The sequence below is a fragment of the Staurois parvus genome, unplaced genomic scaffold (assembly GCF_062004578.1).
Source record: "Staurois parvus isolate SC_StPar_1 unplaced genomic scaffold, SC_StPar_1.0 ptg000025l, whole genome shotgun sequence".
Lineage (NCBI taxonomy): Eukaryota > Metazoa > Chordata > Amphibia > Anura > Ranidae > Staurois > Staurois parvus.
Window position 1 is genome coordinate 27,132,803 of NW_028317821.1, and position 21,353 is coordinate 27,154,155.

The 21,353-nt window shown below is 41.5% G+C and overlaps 1 protein-coding gene across 7 annotated transcripts in view; it reads right to left on the reverse strand.

Annotated features, from left to right (window-relative positions):
• Positions 1-2,865: 2,865 nt before the first annotated feature.
• The window catches only part of ATP2B1 (ATPase plasma membrane Ca2+ transporting 1), a 275,992-nt gene continuing 257,504 nt past the window's right edge, over positions 2,866-21,353 (reverse strand). For 2 of the 7 annotated variants that reach the window (XM_089652527.1, XM_089652518.1), the window contains exons 18-22: positions 11,661-11,872; positions 10,966-11,073; positions 10,295-10,477; positions 9,875-10,033; positions 2,866-4,330 (exon numbers count right to left, since the gene is read on the reverse strand). In XM_089652527.1, the coding sequence (XP_089508653.1) occupies positions 4,019-4,330; positions 9,875-10,033; positions 10,295-10,477; positions 10,966-11,073; positions 11,661-11,872 (974 nt within the window). In that variant the 3' untranslated portion in view covers positions 2,866-4,018. Of the gene's footprint in view, positions 4,331-9,807; positions 10,034-10,294; positions 10,478-10,965; positions 11,074-11,660; positions 11,873-21,353 lie in introns of all 7 variants that reach the window. The other 5 variants (XM_089652529.1, XM_089652560.1, XM_089652552.1 and 2 more) reach the window with 5 other exon arrangements.

A 21,353-nucleotide genomic window follows, 5' to 3' on the forward strand; every position in this document is an offset into this window, starting at 1 on the left:
ATCTTACCTGTTCCTCGATCCAGCCGTGCGCTGTCTTCCCGGCTTCTGTAATGGCGCTCGGCATGACAGCCGGGTGCCCAGTGCGCATGAGCGAGAAGCACTTGCGCTTTGTGATTGGTCCGGCAGCTTCTGGGATCTGTCATGTGTCCCAGGTACCACCTTACCATTCACAAAAAGCACCACTTCTTGCGCATGCGCACTTGGCACCCGGCTGTCATGCCCAGTGCCCACACTACAGAAGCCGGAAGACAGTGCGCCGCTGGATAGAGGAACAGGTAAGATCAAAGAACAAAGAAGAGCGGGTACCTGTCAAATTCAGGTACCCGCTCCCCACCTCCTCAAAGAAAGATGAAACTTGGCAAAGAGCCACAGTATACAAAATATGGTAAGAGGCAAAGAGCCGCTTTCATTTTGGCCGGGAGCCGCGTGTTTGCCACCCCTGCTATAGATAGTATAGTTCTTAAGTACAATGCTGACTGTCCTAATAGCCTACCTCAAGCTTTCAGAGGCTACAAAGCCCCTACCAACTTGGGGAGGAAGAGCAGACCTATCCTACCTTTAGTTTACCACATTTTTCTCCTCCTCTCCCCCCCCCCCCCCCTTTTTTTCCTTTCCTCTCCCTTTCCTACCCCACACACCTCCTTCCTCTCCCCTGTCTACGTCTATAGCTTTAATATAGCGGACATACTGTGAAACAGAACGCAGCATGTTAGATACCTCCCAAATGGGATATTATTCCCAAACCTTACTTCGTGATAGAGAGGTTTTCCAACAGACTGCAGGTCCAAAAAACTTCTGTCTTGGTGTACCCTCTTTTTTCATGTTTTGATGCATCATTTTGCTAACTGGTTTCATGTGACCTGTTCAGTTCCAAATCCATTTTTTGTCTATGTTCTGTTTGACAATGTAATGGAACTGTACTTCCTACCATGTATTTCCAATAAAAACATTTATGGAAAAAAAATGCAGTTTCTGAGGTAAAACCAAGAAATGCAGAGGAATTGTGGAATATAGTGGAATTGTCCTGGGCTGGAATACCTGTTCACAGATGACAGAAGTTGGTTGAATCCATGCAACACAGATGTGAACCAGTTACCAGAAACAGTGATTATACAACTAAATATTAGTTCAGTGATTCACAGGAAAGCTAAAACGTCAAGCATTTTTTTGTTTATACAGTAAAGGTTTGAGTTTGTAAAGAAAAATGCACACTATTTTTTTTGGAAAAGCCTAATAGTACTTTACAGAAAGTGAAGAAAAAGGAATAACAAATTTGAAACATTTTTCTCCATGTTTTGATTTGGAGCAGACTGTGAAGTATTCCATTTTGCATGTATGGAAATAAAAGCCATAATAAGGATTTTGAGCTGTACTCACTTTTTTTAAACACATTTTTAACAACTGTATACAAGCACATTGTATTAGTTGTGGTTTTTAGGCTTTGTGATGGGACATACAATTTATGTGGTCGCTGTTTACAGTTTATGACTAGAAAATGAATTACCTGCACTCACCATGGATTCTCCATGTCAACCACACAAGTATGTATGTACTCCAAAGACCTGCTGGAAGCCTGTAAAACAGGCAACATGTACTCCCTTGTTCTGGTAAGGATAATGCTAAGTCAGGGCTTGACAAATATGCTTTAAATCTAGGGGACAGCTAAAAAAATTAATTAGGAGTCAGATGGGGGTCGCACACACACACATAAGGGAAGCACCAGTCCTCCCAGCTCTCACCTGTCCAGCAGTGGCTCCTCCAGATGGTGTCAGTGGAAAGGATCTGGTGCCAGGAGGGGTAGCTGAGCTTGTGTCTGCCTGGCTGTTGTGGTCGGTGGAGAAAGGGAAGGGATATCCACTATCACCCTGCTGGAGGCGGGGCTGTCTGCTGTTGCACAGGTGGCAGGACTTGGTGGCCCTGGCGACTCTGGTCTGCACACTGTGCTCCTCCAGGGGGGAGCCACACATGTTGGTGGTCAACACTATTGAAGGTGGTATTGATGGGCTCCAGCATGCGGCACTGTTGCCAGCTGCCCTCCTAGCACTCGTCTATGGCTGCATCAGTGGTGTGGATGGGGCAGTTGGGGGGGGGAATGTGGCAGCAGGGGTACTGGTGCTTCCTCTGCTCCATGGGCTCTCAGGGGAGGTGAAAGCCTGAGATGTCCTCCAGGGGGTTGGCTTTCGTGGGGCCTGTGGGGCGGAGGAGAAGAGCCAGCAGGGGACGCGGGGTGGGGGAGTGCAGGGCAGTGTGAGCTGGCGGGGTCCTAGGCACAAGACACAGTTTCTGGTTACCGTGGCAATGTGGTGCCTGGGACTTGTCAAGCCCTGTGCTAAGCCAAAATTACAATAATGTTCTTGTTTTAGATTATGAATAAAAAAAACATAGAAAACTGGTATACCTGTAAAGTAAAAGACAACACTGATAGATTACACTAGCACATACATACAGGACAACAAAAAATTATTTGGGTCTTTGTCAAATTCTTTGGCTATCTACTGAAGACCACTCTTACAAGCAGGTCTCATTTCCCTCACAGAGAATGCAACAAAATACTAAAACATATGCTGATGTACAGAGAAAAGACCAAGAGCTCCGGGTGTATTTTTTAATCCCCAAACTTTCCAAGAGATGAAAGGAAAATCAATAATTTAGCCTATCAACATGTACCCAAAGATGCCCTTAAGTGCTTTTCAACATTTTTTTTTCCTTTTTACTACTACATGGTAGAGCAGTCAGCTATTTAGCTGAATTCAGCACCTACCAATTATATACATATTTCAAAACACATTAATCGGATCTTGAAACATGTACAGCCACTGAAATGCGAAGTGGCAACATATGTAAGAAAACATTGCTGCATTAGTATTTAGTAAAAGGGCATGTTTATTGTGTTTACAAACAAGTTCCAAAAACAAAAAGGAAAACATGTATGACTGTACTACTTTCTAGTAGTATCTTTGTGTTTTTCCCAAAATGCCAACAGGCCCTCATGCTGCATGAAGGTCATCTAAAGATTTATTAGAAAATCAACACGGTTCCACTCACAGTTCACCAAGACAGATCTAAAACTAACAGGTTTAGACAAACAAAAAAAAAAAAAGAAAAAAAAAAAAAAAATTAAGAAGACTAAAGTTTTGATGTATTTTGATTTTATATATTTTGACGGAGATAGCAAAAGGATTTCAAGCAAGATCCGTCACACAATGATGTCCTGCATGTCACAAAATTCTGTTGAGCTTTGGAACAAAAAGTTCTTTATCATTTCTTGAACATAAAAAAAAAAATCATTTGAAAACCATTAAGTAGTAAATGTGAGTTTTCTTTTTTTTTTCTTTTTTTAAATTTTTTTTTTTTTTAAAGAAACTAAGGACAGAGGCCGTCGTTTTCATTATAACACTGCTGCTCTCATCTTGTATGAAGCATTAGTGTTTTTTTTTCTATTTGGCTATGAGTTCATTTATCTACCATATTGAATAAATTGCAGGCAAAGTTTTTCAAACAATTTCAATAGAAACACCCCTTTTTTTCTTGAAAATACAGCAGTGTTTAAAAGGACATTTTTGCTTTCATTGCAAATAAGGAAACTTCCCTTCTATGAACAGGAAAAAATATCTATAAACCTTGTAAACAGATCTGTATCATTTATAACATAAATAATCAAATGAACAACCCCGGGCCCCCCAAAAAATAATAATGTGGATCAATATAAACTAGAATGTTCCTAACATACTGTCCAGGCCAATCACCGTTTAGTGTAACTGATGCTCTGCAGGTTGCTTTTGCTGGGTTACGGAGTATCTTGTCAAAGAGTTCATCCCAATTATCCCATCCCTTTTCCTTCCCAAGAAAAGCACCCTCAGTCTGGCAGAAAGCATTTTTTAAAAAAATAAATCTACATTCATACAAGTGAGTCTTCAATTGAAGTCCAAGGAGCAGGCACTCATCTGCCCGCTGCATTGTGTGTAAAGGACCCAGTTTTCTTTTCAAATCAGCTAGAATGTTGACATTCGTCTTACAATCAGAGTGAAGTCTCCAGACTATGTAGTGGACTGCCTGGGGATGAAGAGGTAGCTGACTTGTTCGGTTCTATTGTAAGATGTATTCCACTATCGACAGCATTATTATTTTGATTGGGAGAGGGAGGTGGAGTAGAGTGACGTTTTGTGGGAGCATCATCTTCAGCATCTGTGTCATCAATGAGCGGAATATGAGGCTCGGAGTCTTCTATTCTAAACTCTGGGTGTGTCATGAAATTGTGGATCGAGCTTCGTGATTCAGGCTTTTCCAATCCTTCATACAGAGAACTACGAAATGCATTCACCACTCGAATCTGTCAGTCACAGAGCAAAGGGAAAGGAAAAGAAAAAAACAATTTTAATAAGCAGAGGAATAAAAGTAGTCTGGATATGGTTTGTATGTGATTTTGATTTCACAAATACTACAATGAGTCAAAACTGTGCAAAATGCAGTGGACTTGCAACACACTGTAAAAATAAACAGACATTTTAGTCAATTTAATAAAATAACACTGATGTTTTTTGTGGTGAAGAACATAAAATCATTACTTTCATACTGCATTTAGTGACGAACACTATAGAAAAAAAAATTCAGTGCCAAAATATTTTACAAGTGCTAAAAACGTATAGATGCTATTTATAAACAACTTAAAGGAAAACAAAAAATATTGGCACAACAGGTAAACCAATTCTCATGCCAGGAATTAGGATACCAACTATGAAGCCAAGCATTATGTAAGCTGAATGGCACAATGAACTTGGAGCTGCAGAAAGTCATGCAGTAAAGCAAACACACACAACTGTGTAATATACCTTACGAGTGTAAATATTCGAGTATATACCAAATCATTGGAAATCTGCTTATGATTTGTATAACTAGAAGCAACAAAAGCAAAAAAAAAAAAAAAATGGAAGCATAACTCATGAGCACTACAAGTGACATTCAACTAGTGTTCAAAAGAAAAATGTGTTTTTTCCTTGTTCACATAGAAAACCATAGCAGTATGTGGGAATCTGTTTAGATACCATGGGCAGCACTAACTGTTATTCTACATGACAGAACCAAGACCTTCTGAAAGCAATGGTCGGTTTTGAATTCTTAGTTTTTTACACCACTCCTATAATAATGCACAATTTGCCATTGCAGTACTGAGACTATTTTCGTGTTTAACCACTTCCCAACTGCATGACATCCTGAACTCTCAGTGGGGATACCGGATGATGCCTGCAGCTACAAGCATTATCCCAGTATCCATTTCTGCCGGTGATGCACTTTAATGTAAAAGCAATCCAGCAGCTAAATAGCCACTGGATTGCTTTTACATGCTGCGGGAGGGGGTCCCCAACCCTGCTGGTTTTCCTTGTTCTCTGGTCTCACCGGGGAACCCAGGAGTGAAGCCGGCAGTTTTGCCAGCTTGCCACAAAGATGACTGAGGACTGTAACATCCCTGATCATCTCTAAGGTATAAGAAACTAGAAATGATGAACATTTTGTCACTAATGGTTTCACCAGGAATTAAAAAAACAAGCCATTACTGGCTTGTGAAATCATCCGATCAAACCAATTACGGTTTGAACAGATGCTTTTAAGGGCAGAAGAGAGATCTAGAGTCTTATAGACTCCAGATGTTACAGTAAAGAGGAGCCGTTACTGCCCATGCTATCAAAAGGAATGTTGTTCATCCTTTGTGATAGAAATAAAAGTGATAAACAAAATTAAGATAAACATTTAAAGCACTACCAAAGCCCGACCCACCCCCCGCCCGCCGGACAAAGGCGAACGCATATGCAAGTTTCACACGCATATGTAAACTGTGTTCACACGTGTGGTATTGTTGCAAAGGTCAGAGTGAAAGAATTCTAGTGCCAGGCCTCCTGTGTAATTCTAAATCCGTAACCTGTAAAGGCTTCTAGAGTGTCGCCTATGGAGATTTTTTAGGTACCGTAGTTTAGCACCATTTTTACATGTAGTGGATAAGTCAGAATTGGCCCAGTACGGAAGTATTTAAAGTGGTTGTAAAGGGTGAAGGTTTTTTTTACCTTCATGCATTCTATACATGCAGGTAAGAAACCTTCAGTGTGCAGCCCCCTCAACAATCACCTGAGCCCGATCTCGGTCCAGCAATGTGCACGAGAGCAGCGTCTCTCCGGGTCGCTCTTATTGGCTGAGACACAGCAGTGGGAACCATTGGCTCCCACTACTATCAATATCCAGTGAGGAGGGAGAATCACTTTAAGCAAAGGTCTTAGAGAGGTCTTTATTTGTCAAGCCTGAGACAGGGTCACCAACCTAAAACCTTCTTTTAAACCTCACGCAACCTTACAAATCCATATATACCGTGTACAGTATATAGCAAAAAGATATGTTTTTCTGTATACATACACTGGAGGTCTAAAACGACTCAGTGTCCATTGCCAATGATTCATTAGAAGCAATAAGTTTAATGTTCTGTTATCCCCACAATGAGAATGTTCAGTATATTCTGAACAGAAGGTGGCAAACTCTTGTTTTGCCAGATTAGACACTTATAGTTTGTACACACTCACTTTACAAAACTGACTGATTCCCTTACAAAATCATTGCCATCAGTTCAAAAGAACTTTACTTTAGGCTAAGTAAGATGCCCATATATGCTAGATGGTCCAAATACTAATTAAGCAGCATACGAAGAGTACAATGAAGAAAAAAAAAGTTTAAGACACTGTTAGAAATTTGCTTAGACATTTTACAAACTTAAAACAAAAAAAAAAACAAAAACACAGTAGTTCAAACCTTTACACTTTCTATCGCTAGAAAACACTTCCCATCAATATGAACCTGTGACCAAAAACCTGATCGTGGTTCAAACCTTTCTCCAGTTTATCTAGAACAAAAACAAGTTTTGGCTGAATTTGGGCCAAACTCAACATTTCTGAAAAATTCTCTGCATATGATTTTGAAAAAGATTTACTTGGTCACAGAGGCTGTTTGCACAATGACATCTGTAGTAAGCCAAAGGAGCAAACAAACTGTTGGCCTAGATCAAACTGCACATTAGACTAAGCAAAATATTTAAAACGCTGATAACTGCAGAGGGAACATCACACACAATGCCCATTTAGTACTGCAACTATATTCAGAACTAAAATGAGTAGTCCTTTTATAACAGTAAATTTTCAGCCTAAAACTAACTAGTCTTAAAAATGTTCAAAACACCTATGCTGACTAACCTGTGTAATTATGTATATACTTACCCATTTTCAGTCCGCTCTGGTCCCAATCACGTGATCTGGCTCCCTTGTGTCAGCCAGAAGTTGCTGCAGCGCAGAGGAGGAAGCGCTGACAAGGGCTGGGACATGGGAGCCGGCAAGGGATCATCCTACCGTAATAAGAGCACAATAAATCACCTTAGAACAAATAATGTGTGGCAAATGTATCTTACTTGGAAACTTGAGGTAGCTGCATGGCAGAATTAGAGGGATAAATGCATGGCACAAGATTTTATGTTTGGGTCTGGCTTTTTAGTCCGTAAGACATTAAAGATACACCTTTTCTTAAAATGCTGTATACTTAAAGCTGATCTCCAGCTTTTAGTGATATTTAAATAGTTCATTTTGACTAAGCTGGTCCTAATGAACTATTACCTTCACTAACAGTTGCAGCGGCTGGGAGCGCTGTATAAACTGTATGTAGCCTTAACTATGGTTAAGTTAAGGCTATATATAGTATATAACTACAGTATACAGCACTGTGTTCCGGCGGTGAGATGAAACTTTCCCACTCCACTACCAAAACAAAATCTAGTTGAGATGAGCATTATTCAGCCATTCACTTTGAGCTTTGCATTTTATGAATTTCTCCAATTGGCTGAGGCAGAGAGGTGGGCAGATGAGGTCTCCGACTCAGCCAGAGGAAGCTTTATATTCATTCACAAAATATGAAGCTCCCAGTGAATGGCTGAACAGTGCTTGGCTTATTTTGTTCTTGGAGTAGAATGATAGTTCCCATCCCTCTGCCTGAACACAGCGCTGTATACTGTAAGTACCTGAGGATTGGTCCAGCTTTAAAATTTAGCAGAACACCAGGCAACAAAAGTGACAGGAAAAAGTTACTTTAATTATCAACTATAGGAAAGGCTCAAGAAATGTAGGCCCTCATGTGTCATTCAGGTGCATCAGCTACCTGGGTGTTGGGCAAGTCCAGACTTAATTATGAAAGTCAATAAAATATATTCCAGCATGCAACAAAGCATCATGAACATGAATGTTTTTTTTCCAGGAGCATATTGTAGCTATTCTCCTTACAGCAGCATTTTCAAAAACTGTTCCCGAGTCTCATCAGTTTGTGCCAAGTATTTGTATAAATTAATATTAAATTTGTATGAAAACGGATCTTCTGGAGTTAACCTAACTGTGGCAACTGGATTGCATCACTTATGATCATGGACAAACTTCTTTTGTAGGCATCAATTTACCAGAGAATATATAGAACCAAGAATTATTATTGCTTTTTATGGCTAGTAGGCTGGAGGAAGTTCGGTTTAGTGAGGATGGGACATCATTTCTCTATTTCTCAGACTTTGCTCTATGATTTTATTGTGTAGTTAAAAAAAGTATATAAGACTCGCTTATGCACATTAGGCATCCCTGCATTTTTTTTCCATAAATAGTCAAGTAGTTCCAAGTGATGCTTGCTAATTTACGTGTTCTCTCTGGATCTGAGTCATGTTGCATGAAACATTAATTATGCCACATGTGCATGTGTGCAGTTATCTGCAAATCCTGCTCTGTTGGTAAGACAAGGCCAGTTTTGGGAAACACTGACTTATGCAGGCCATACATGGATCAAGTTCCGAATATTCTTGCGAAAATCGGACATTGTGTGTTTTTTAATCCAAGGTGCCACCATTGATTTCAAAATTCAACTAAGCTTTTAATTTCACCTCATGTTGCTACAGAAAAGAAAGTTAGTGGCTGGAACACTCTTCTTTCCAGGTAACAGCTCATGCGCATTTCTTTTTCGATTATATTTTTCAAACAAATCTCCCATGACTGATTAGAAATTTAATTCTTCAAAAAATTTCCAACAAGCCCGATTACTCAAATTCGATAGCCACAGAAAAACTGGCTGTTGCTGTGCCCCACTCATGTTCGATAGCCACAGAAAAACTGGCTGTTGCTGTGCCCCACTCATGAATTCGAATGAAAAATCTTAGTTATGATTTTAATGACAGAAGTAAATGTCTGCCTGCTAACACCAAAAGCTACAGTGCTACTTTTTCCTTGCAAGAGGAAAAATATATTTAAGTATGGGGAACTAATTAAATTAGAATGGTGTTAAGAAATGTTTATCAATATACATTTGTTGTCAAATCTATCACTGTTCAAAACACTTCTAACAAAAAAGCCATTCCTAAAACAGACCTGCGTATAAAGTACAAAGTACAATCTGTATGACATGGATGTAAAGATATAGACAACCAAAACAAATATTCTCAACACTAGGCATATACTCGAAAATTTACCAACACTGCCACCTTCAATATATACAAGAACATCAATATAAAACAAATAACTGATGAAGCAAGATCTATAAATTAAACGTGCAGGATATCAGACTTTAAGCTTGCATTTGCTAATAATCAAACCAGTCCATTAGCCCTCTAAAAATAAACACACAGGGTGTATTATCCTTGTGAAGGGAAAGCTTTATGAACAGCCTGAACAATGAGATTACTGAGGAGAAAATGAGAAAGGTTAGGTGTGTGGATTAGGATGTGTTAATTTCATGCACTTAGGAACACACACTCACACCCCACAGTAGTAGAAGCGGTAGAGGAGGAAAACACTACATGTGTAGGGGTAGAAATATTTGTTACATCATGATGCTGGCTGGCGATGGAGGGTTGCCGCCTTAAAGCCCCCTGAATGGAACTTCCACTTTGGAAAGCATTCACTACATCCATCTGCAAGGAATCAGAGATTGTGACAGCTTGCTCAGCAAGAGAGAGAGAGAACAAGAGAAAGGACCATCCCATCTACAACAAATAAAAAAAAGCAAAAAAAAGAGAAAGGCACTTTTATAGAGTAGCTAATAAAAGCAAATTGAAGAAAGCTTAAAAGAAGATCAAGAGAAACTAAGATTCTTTCAAGCGTATTGAGGGAAAATACAAAGAAGGTAGAGAGCTCACGCACACCATTCTGAACCAGCCACCTAAACTTAGCGCTAACAGATGAGCTACAACTTTAAATATATTCCCTTAACCCATATAAAGTGCTTGCCTTATTCAAGACCATACCTGAGTCTGAATTCTGTTTAGGCCCCTAAACCATAAGATCTGACCACGGCGCAACTCCCTCTCTGCATGATCAATCTCCTCTACATCTTCAGCAAGCTCTTCTTCTGGAATTTCATCCTTCTGTGTCCCATGACCTGCCTCTTTGAGGAACTTCAAACGACTCGTTGGTATTGTGGTTACCAGCTAAACAAAGGCAAAAATATGTCTAAGTAAAACTGAAAACTTAATTAGCAATAGGAGCTTTACTCAAGTTATCGCACTAAAGTATTCTTTAAAAAAAAAAAAAAAAAAAAATGACTTCACAGGTCTTGAATTCTAATCTTTTATACATACTGTATGTGCAAACATCAAAAGAAATATTCTGAATAAATGGACACAAAAAATAAAATTAAAGCATGCTTAAAGTAAAAATTAATACAACGTGCACTATTAAACATTACCTGCCAGTACCTCTAATGCTTTGACATTCTTTTAAGTCAGAAATTAAGAATCTAATATTAAAATAAAACCTGTGCACAATTACATTACGTAATCAGAGAAATACTGAGGACAAAACATGATTATGGAGAACACATACTGATATGGCAAGAAAATGTTTTTTTAGATTGGGCAGAGAAGGCCTTGCCTAGCTCCAACATAATATAAAAAATTTCAAAAATGAATAAATTTACCTGGCCCCAAAGTAATGTTCCCATACCGAGGAAAACAGACCAAAGCCACTGATCTACTGTCAATTCTGTACAACTAAAAGGTTTTCCACCAAACTGGACAATTATGATCTACAAAAGGAATAAAAAAATTGTTTAATTACTGAATATAAAAAATTACTTCTACAAATTGGGTAAAACAATTACTTATCTAATAAACACAGACATAGTAGGAAAGCAGCAAATGCAAGACATATTCATACAAGCTCTGGTATTGCAAAAGGAAGAGAAAAGATGTAAATTCATGATAAATTTAGAGCCAGGGATAAGTTTCAGTACTTCCAATTATAAAAATAAGACTCATATGATATCAGCTGCATTTTTTTTTTTTTTTTTTTTTTTTTAAAAAACAGAGTACAGAGGCTACCTGGGATCCTGGAATTTGTAAAATCACTGAGGAAAGAACACAATTACAGATCTTCTCTCCATCACCATTTCTCCTCCAGTAGTATAAAACAGTAAACTGGGAAGGAGGATTTAGGAAAATAAAACAAGTAACCTCTGGTCAAATGAATATTTCTTGCAGGGTTGCCTAACAGAAATAGGAGGATCTCAAAAATAAAACGAGAATGTTCTATAGACTTGTAGACAGCACCTTTATTACATAAAGAAATGCATAGTTTGTAGTTTAACAACGAAAATGCCCATCATGCGCTTACCTGTATTACAAAAGTACCTAATACAATGCTGCAGAATATGATATTGTTAAAAATCCCTTCAAACACATTTCTTTCTCCATGAATCTTCCTGGCATTAATTTCGTTAAAAAGCTGCATCATAACAAATGTGTTGAACACAATGGTATAGTGCTGTGATGGAGGCGCATGGAGGGGAGCATTTCTACCACTGTCGATGTCAAAAAGTTTCTCGCCTGTTAAAAAGAAATCACATACTTATCCAAATTACTGTCTCTCTGAAAAAACTTAAAATCACTTACCTAAGGATTGTAAAAATATTGCTATAGTTCACCATTTAGAAAGTAAAATACCATTTGAAAAATTTCTTAAAAGGATCATTGCAAAACTTAAAGTGATACTAAACACACACTTTAATTATATAGTCTATTTTCTTTCTATATATGAATGACACCATAAATATTTTAATAAAACATCTAAGTACCTTCTTCCTAATCAATAATACAGCTATCACATGACCCAGCCCTTTCCCAGCCTGTCTGCAGGGAAACATAAGCATGAGGAGCTTCTAGTTCTGTTGCTGGTCACATGTTCAAAATATATAACAAACAGCTTTTGGGATACAGAGTAAAAATAAATATACGGTGGGTATAGAAAAGAATCACCCCCTATAAAATAAGCACACACTGCTTTGCAGCCTGAAATGAAGACAGGCACAGTTTTTGTTTTATCCAGCTGTACTTACTGTTCAACTTACAACATCTAAGTGAAAGATATAACACCAGCAAGTCAGAAAAAAATTAAAACACAGAATCACTGAATTGGAAAAACGATCACCCCCGCCTAAAAATTACTTGTAAACTCAAATCAGTTGTACAGTGAGGAACAGAAGTACAGTATTTGAACACCCTTGCATTTTACAAGTTCTCCCACTTAGAAATCACGGAGGGGTCACATTGAAATTCACATTGTAGGTGCATTCCCACTCAGACAGAATTAAAAAAAAAAAATTCAGGAAATCGCACTGCTGAACATAAGTATTTGAACACCTAAGAAACAGAAAGAATTCTGGCTCTCAAAGACCTGTTACTGTGCTTTTAAAACGTCCACCTCTACTCCACTCATTAATGTAACTTAGTAGCACCTGTCTGAGCTCTTTAAAGACACCTGTCCACCCCGCAGTCAGTCAGACGCCAACTACTACCATGGGCAAGACCAAAGAGCTGTCAAAAGACACCAAAGGCAAAATTGTGGACCTCCACAAGGCTGGAAAGGGCTACGAGGCAATTGCCAAGCAGCTAGGTGAAAATAGATCAACTGTTGGAGCAATTGTTAGAAAATGGAAGAGGCTGAAGACGACTGTCAGTCTCCCTCGGCCCGGCGCTCCATGCAAGATCTCACCTCCTGGGGTATCTCTGATAAGAAAGGTGAGGAATCAGCCCAGAACTACAAGGGAGGAGCTGGTCAATGACATGAAGAGAGCTGGAACCACAGTTTCAAAGGTCACTGTCGGTAGAACACTACACCGTCATGGTTTCAAATCATGCATTGCACGGAAGGTTTCCCTGCTCATCACATGTCCAGGCCCGTCTGAAGTTTGCCAATGACCATCTGGATGATCCAGAGGAGGCATGGGAGAAAGTCATGTGGTCAGATGAGACCAAAGTAGAACTTTTTGGTCTAAACTTCACTCGTGTTTGGAGGAAAAAGAAGGATGAGTTGCATCTCAAGAACACCATCCCTACTGTGAAGCATGGGGGTGGTAACATCATGCTTTGGGGGTGCTTTTCTGCAAAGGGGACAGGACGACTGCACTGTATTGAGAGGATGAATGGGGCCATTTATTGTGGGATTTTGAGCAACAACCTCTTTCCCTCAGTCAGAGCATTGAAGATGGGTCGTGGCTGGGTCTTCCAACATGACAACCACCCGAAGCACACAGCCAGGATAACCAAGGAGTGGCTCCGTAAGAAGCATATCAAGGTTTTTGAGTAGCCTAGCCAGTCTCCAGACCTAAATCCAATAGAACATCTTTGGAGGGAGCTGAAACTCTGTGTTGCTCAGCGTCAGCCCCGAAACCTAACAGATCTAGAGAAGATCTGTGTGGAGGAGTGGGACAAAATCCCTGTTGCAGTGTGTGCAAACCTGGTCAAGAACTACAGGAAAAGTTTGACCTCTGTAATTGCAAACAAAGGCTTCTGTACCAAATATTAACACTGATTTTCTCAGGTGTTCAAATACTTATGTTCAGCAGTGCAAGACAAATAAATTCTTTAAAAATCATACAATATGATTTCCTGCATTTTTTTTTTTAATTCTGTCTCTCAGAGTGGGAATGCACCTACAATATGAATTTCAGACCCCCCCATGATTTCTAAGTTGGAGAACTTACAAAATCGTAGGTTGTTCAAATACTTCTGTTCCTCACTGTAGCTAATCACCATCTCAATGGCACCCAAAGATATTTGACTCTCAACGGTGATCATTTTGATTTTTTTGAATTGTAATAAAAACCCAGAAATATCAGATACATTCTTTTGTTAACTGCTCCACTAGCTTTGTTGCTTATAAGATAATATGCCCATGTGGAAAAATCTATATAGGTAAGACTAGGTAATCTAGGAAACAGATGGGTGAACATCTGACTAGTATTTCCACTCATAATAAACCACCAGTAGCCAGGGGCGGACTGACCATTTGGAAACTTGGGCACTGCCCCGAGGACCCGGGGTCAGTAGGGGGCCCCATGAGATGCCCCTGATACCTTTTTCATAGGCTTTTTTGAGTTTGGGCAAGGACACAGGGGCCCCATGATCCCCTATTGCTCGGGGGCCCCATGAGTTGTCAGTCTGCCCCTGCCAGTAGCTATACATTTTAGAGATGAATATGGTGGATCCACTCAGGGATTCAAATGTCTTGTGTTTTACAAATTAGAACTATCAGAGAAGAGGAGATAGAGAAAAAATACTGCTCCAGAAGGAGGCCATGTGGATCTTTCTGCTGGAGTCTATGACCCCTAAAGGGCTCAACAGCAAACTGTCCTTACAGTGTTTCTTATGAGCCAGTTGGGTTCTGTTAGGTGCCTCTCAGACTTTGGAATTTATAGTGATGTGTTGGGCCGTTTATATGGTCCAATTTTTAGCTCACAGGACCTCATGCTCTATAACACAACATGTATCGTTGCTTTATACGGTCAGGTATCACCCAGAAAATAGTGTCATATATGATAGCTTTCTCCGGTCAAATACAATTGAGATGTATTATGGTCATTTATCCAGAGAAGATGCAATTGTGAATATAGCTATTGAGCTCAACTGATGCGGACAGCTCTTTTTATGGTACTATGGTCATGAGATTCATTTATATGCTTCCCTTTTTTCCCCTCCCTGATCTATTTTCCTATTCCCACCTTCCCTGTATATGTTGATGACAGGTCTCCAACTGATTTGAGGGTGGATACATCTGATGATATATAAGTATTGACTGACAACCTGTCTAACCAATCGCTCTGAAGAAGTCTCGAGAGTAGGTGAGACAAAATGTGTCAACGTGGTCACACGCCCCCCCCCCCCCCCCCCTCCATTCCCTGCACGCTATCTTCACACCTCATGGTGTCTTCACAGGACCTTACAGCACGGATATGGCATCCCTTCCACGGAGGCATGATCGGCAGTCACCACTGGATCATTTGCGGAGCCTCTACAGGACATGGCCTCAATATTGGGACTACAAGCCGCGATTTGACTTATAGGATCTTAGAGGTGCCATTATACAGTGAGTACTGGTGACCTGGTGTTGCTATCTAGGTCGTATCAGCTGTGCAGGCTTGCACAGGCTGGACTGGTTACACACATCGAAGCTGCTATAGCAGGTACTCGCATTACATCTTTCCATCTATTTCCACTGGCTAGAATAGACTCTTTCCTGGAGGCTCATTTCTGCTGGGTGCTGTGGTCCGTTTATGCCTGGTGATTAGCCTGTTTCCACTATTGCAGGCTGCATGTGGAATATTTGACAGTGTACATTCATGGATTTATAGTGGACACATTCTGCCGGAAATCACAGAATATTTTTTTCTTTTTTCCTTTGGATTGGCCATACCATGTTTTACATCTTTCAGTGCACTACTGACCTGATTATTCAGGTTGGACATTAGAGGCCAGTAGTTAACATTTGGTATCTTTCAGGTCTTGACCGGTTTACTACATTGTTTATGCATTTAAGATTGGCCTTTTGACTGCAGTCTCTCATTATGCACAGGAATAATATATTGCCCTGCTAGATAGTGTGTTGATAGATGGGATATTAGATCTAGCAGGGTGTGGGGAGTAGGGGGGCTATAGGAGTCACACCTCAGCTCCCTTCTTTCCTTTCTGGGAGGGGGGTGGTTAGGTGGGCGGGTTATTGTGGGAGAAGCATTGGGGTACCTTGGAGGGCTTTTGGGGGGGTGTTTGGTTAGTTTTTGGGGGGATTGTTGAGAGGTGGTTGTGATGTTGGAGGAGGGGGTTTTTATGGTTGGGAGTGATTAGTAGGTCCTCAATGCAATGTGTTTTTACTTTGCATGTCTTTCACGAATAAATATGTATTTGAGGTTAGTATTTTTAGGTGTGTAACCTATTTTCTTTTCTGTTTTTTTTCATCATGTTGATTAGCTCAGCATGAAAAAAAGCTTTCTTGGGGGGGCGCATGTGCAGAGCCACCTAAGCCAGACATATCAGCTTACAGCTCCACTCCACCACCGCTCACATAGCCGTATGGAGCAGCAGGTAGGCAACCACAATGGCAACTCAACCCTCCCACATGCTCGGTAAGCACCCAGGAACCCATAGAATTGTCTTGAGAGGATCCAGACAAAATCCTAAACCGAAAAGTATCCGAGAGGTGCTAGTGCGGGCCTCCTCCAAAATGGCGGCACTGCCATCTTCACACACGAGCATGTCTTGCTCTCCCAAGCCGACACCCCCCATCAGCAGGGAGGATGCAGATTCGGACGCAGACACCCCGGTCTCCATCACAGCCCACCCTCTCTTCACTCAGACCTGCTGAGGCAATTCGAATGGATGCTACAAAAAAGGCACTCAAACAGACCTCTGACCAAATCACTAAATGCCTCTCCAGGGAGGTCCGCGAGCTAGGCCAGCGCACCTCCGACCTAGAACGGAGGGCCAACGACCTAGAAGCCACACTCAACAATCACAGAGACGAGCTGGAGTCCCTCAAAGAAGAGAACCTTAATCTGCAAACCCAGCTAGAGGACTAAGAGAATAAGGCCAGACGCTGTAATTTTAGAATACGAGGTATCCCTGAATCTGTTATCGATCTTCAATCCACAATCACGGTCTTATTCCAGGAATTGGCTCCTTTTATTCCCTTGGAGAGGCTTGAAATGGATCGGATTCACAGAGCCCTGTCCCCACGCAAATCAGAGGGGCCCCCAAGAGAGATCATAAGCTCCATTTTTACCGCACTAAGGAGCAACTCTTGTCAGCTGCATGGCAACGCAAGTCACTCTCCTTCCAAGGTCATGAATATCAGCTGCTTGCAGACCTCTCGCAACTCCAAACGTAGGGCCCTCAAGCCTCATCTACTGACCTACACTTAGGGCTTTGCTTTACACACCAGGGATCCAAAACACACCTGTAAGTCCTCTGAAGAACTCCAGGCCCTCCTACAAGAACTACATATGGAGACTCCATCTCCGCCTGCAGAGAAATCGATACCACGGCAGATCTGCTTCTTGGTCTCCACTAAAAGCTACCACCTCTGCCTATAGGTCTTACCACCACGGTCCCAACAAGCGAGGTCGCTTTGCCTCACTAGCCCAAGGTCCACCTGCCTCCATGAATTGATAGCATCCTGCAGGACCTCTGCTTCCCCCATCTTCAACCCTCAGTTTGAATCACTGCTGATTCTCCGTTCAGCCCACGCTGGGCACACAGTTACTGTTAACGATCCTGAGTCGCTGACTTTGCAAAAAGGTTAGCAGTTTCGCTGATAAGTCTATCGCACCTAGATATCCTTTGAATGTACATGGCTACTAGCATACTACTTGGTCATGGCTATGGGGAAGGTGGATCATAATCCTTAATATTGGACGTCTCCCCCATACCCATCGCCTTAGAATACTACATGTAAAATAGTTTATAAACAGTACTTAGACACCCCGACTTCTTGAAGGGAGAAGCAACATCTCTCTCTCTCTCTATATATATATATATCTATCTATCTATGGTTTCCCTATGTCTTGAGATCTGGGCTTGACTCTTACATAGCCCTATTTGCTTCAGTGTATTTAACTAAAAACTCAGGACCCCCCAACCCATTTTCTGAAGTTAACCTGCCCCCTCTTTGGTTAATTCATTAGGTGGCCCGAACTAACTTGTACCCTACATGTTCTCCACCCAAATAACGCTACTCCATTTTCAAGCTATACCTCAGTTTATATACCTCCCTTGGCCTACTTGACTCATCAAAACTACTAAAACACACCAACAGTCCCAATCCCCGAGAACCACACAAGACCTAGCTGCAATTGTTGTTAACTCTACATTATATCAAGAAATTGTACGGCTGCTGTGACACGGGGTGGTTGTAACTGCTGCCTTCAAGCTTGTCCTTGGGTACCCCCACACAGGCTCCCCCAGGGAACAGTTTAGCCTCCAAGCCCTTCCTAGTTAGGCAGTTCTGTATTTGTATTCTTAAAGTTCTTTTTTACTTGACTATTCCAAGACATTTATTTTTATACCCCTATTCTCTCCCTGGACCCTTACAACAAAGTTATTACACCTTTAGACTCCTTAATACCCAGGTCTAGTGACTCTACCTGGTGCCTAAATTATACCCTTCTGGCTCCGTGCTACAATTTAAATAGCGATTAAAGATTACCTAATCCACAATAACACACCAGATATCTCACCCACTACACTGTAGGAAGCCCATAAACTGGTGTTACAAGGAGTGCTTATTAGTCAGGCATCCCACTTAAAAAGAAAGACGGTTACTTCATAGACGCCGCATTCCATAACTCCCTCAGTCTTTCAAACTGACCCCTCCCCCAACCACAAACAGGCTTATGAGAAAGCCTGTCTAGAGAGCTGGATCTCTTCTAAACTAAATCTGCCGAAAAAAGTGCCCCGAAGGTCCAGACACAGACACTATATGAAAGCCAATAAACCTGATACTTTCCTAGCCCCGACTCTCTGTAACCTAGATCGACCATGCAAACCTATTTGATTGAAAATAGAGATTCATAAACAAGTAATCCTCTGAACATCCTATGTGTGTTTCACAAACACCTTGCAGACCTCTATTCAGCAAAAACCTCGTTTGAGGAATCCAAAGCTGAAGCTCTTTTTTCAAACCTTTGATTTCCAACTTTAACACTGTCACAACGCACTTCTCTAGAGCAGCCGGTCTCTGACTTAGAGGTGATAAATACAATTAAATCTCTTAAAGCTAATAAACGCCCAGGACCATATGGTTTCACAGCCTCTTATTACAAGCGTTTTGCTGGCCTCTTAGCACCACTTTTAGTCAGGTCCTTTAACGTTTTACTAAAAGACCACGCTTTTGGACCGGACTCCCTCACAGCCATCATTACTATGCTACCCAAGCCTAATGCAGACAATACCTCTTGGTCCAACTATAGACCCATCTCCCTGCTTAATAATGACATCAAGAGACTAGCTAAGACATTATCTGCAAATCTGAAGAGGGTTATTGGTTCTCTCATACACAAGGATCAAGTGGGTTTCATCCCCTTGAGACAAGCTGGGAATGGGGTCTGTCGGGCAGTCCTGCTTGCCCAAGAAGTCAAATCGTCGTGTCCTTACATGTTTGTGCCTCATGACCTTAAAAAAGCCTTTGATATGGCCTCCTGGCCATATCTACAAATTGCCGTACACCAGTGGGGCTTCGGTCCACACTTTCTTACCTGGATCGCCTCCCTATATGCCTCGCCAAAAGCTGAAATATGCAGGGCACAAGTCTGACCCATTCCCATTCAACGCGGGACACGCCAGGGCTGTCCCCTCTCCTCTTTGCCCTCGCGCAACTTATACGAAACAACCCTGACATCCGAAGCCTAGTGCTAGGAGCCCACCACCATAAATTGACTCTCTACAGATGACATACTTCTCTTTATGACTACCCCTCTCATATCTGCTCCCAATCTCTTGATCACACTAGATCAATTCTCAGTTGTCCCTGGACTACAAGTCAACCCCCCCAAAAATCTAAAGCACTTAATATTTCCATACCCACATCAAACTCACTGCCGACCCATCCGTGCTCTACCCCACCAATTACCCCCCCATGTTAACACATCTAATCAACCTTATGACATCCTGGTCCTCCTTACCTCTGGCATGGAGGGGGGCACACCACTGTTGTTAAAATGTCCATCTTACCCAAAATTCTCTCTTTCGTGTCCTTCCTATCCCAGTCCCTTCCTATTTCCCAAGGATTCTCCAATGTCGAAATCAGTCTCATGTCTAGGGCAAAACTAGACCATGAATCTCCAAGTCAATTATTTTCTCCCCTAAAACCAAAGGAGGCCTAAGCCTCCCAACACTTCACCAAATATCAAGTGGCACACCTTGCTCAACTCACTAAATACCACACGGCCCATGAGACCCCTCTCTAGGCAGCCATAGAGGTTGTGGACTGTGACCCACTATCAGTCGCAAATTTGCTGTGGCTTCACCCGAAAGATCACCGTGCCCTTCCAAACCCTATCACCAAACACAGTTTATCTCTCAAGATACGCCTTGGCTTACAATCTCCCCATAATCCCCTCCTGTCCTTCCTTTACAACCCTGCCTTCACACCAGCCTGGACATCCCCCTCCGCATTTCACAATTGGCCCTTTAGCAACCTTATTCGGGCCCATAAACTAACCACCCCAGATACTTTCAAACCATTCCCAATCATATGTGAAACATACGGTCTTCCAGGATCTGAACTTTTTTTGATACTTGCAAATCAAGCACTTCCTCACACCTAACCTATGAACAGATTCCTCCTTTCCAAAAATGTCCAAAGTTAAAGGACTTGCAAGAATGACCCACATGCCCGAGGCCTAATCTCTGCACTTTATTCCCACCTATTAACTCCTCCGCCACCCTCAACCATACATCACCAGATGGGAGAGAGACCTCGGTCTTAACCTAGACCCCCACTGACTGGGAAGATATCTGGTTAACCACAAAATTGGCTTCCCAAAGTAAAGTGGCCTTAGAAATAAATTACAAAGTGCTAATGAGATGGTACATGGTTCGCGCTCGGATAGCTAAATGGCTCCCCCTCTACTCTTCCACCTGGTTTAGGGGCTGCTCCGACCCTGGCACTCATTAACATATTTGGTGGGCTTGCCCTCTTGACCCTCTCTTTCTTGACTGAGATTTTCCATATCCTCTCCACCATGCTCCCCTACTCCTTACCTGGCTTTGGCCCTTCTTAAAGAAACTGCCCCCAGACTCGTCTCAGGCATTTTAAGCTCCTTCTGCAGGTCATGACTGCAGCAAAACAAACTATTGCTAAGGCCTGAAAATCCCCCCACCTCCACATTTTAGAAGTAAAAACACATGATCACGGAGCCATGATCCACCCCAAGGTTGAAGCGGTCCTTTTAGATAAAGTGCGTAAATACAAAATGCAATGGAAACCTTGGGTAGAACACTTCCTTACACCTGATCTTGACAAATCCTTACCTTTCCC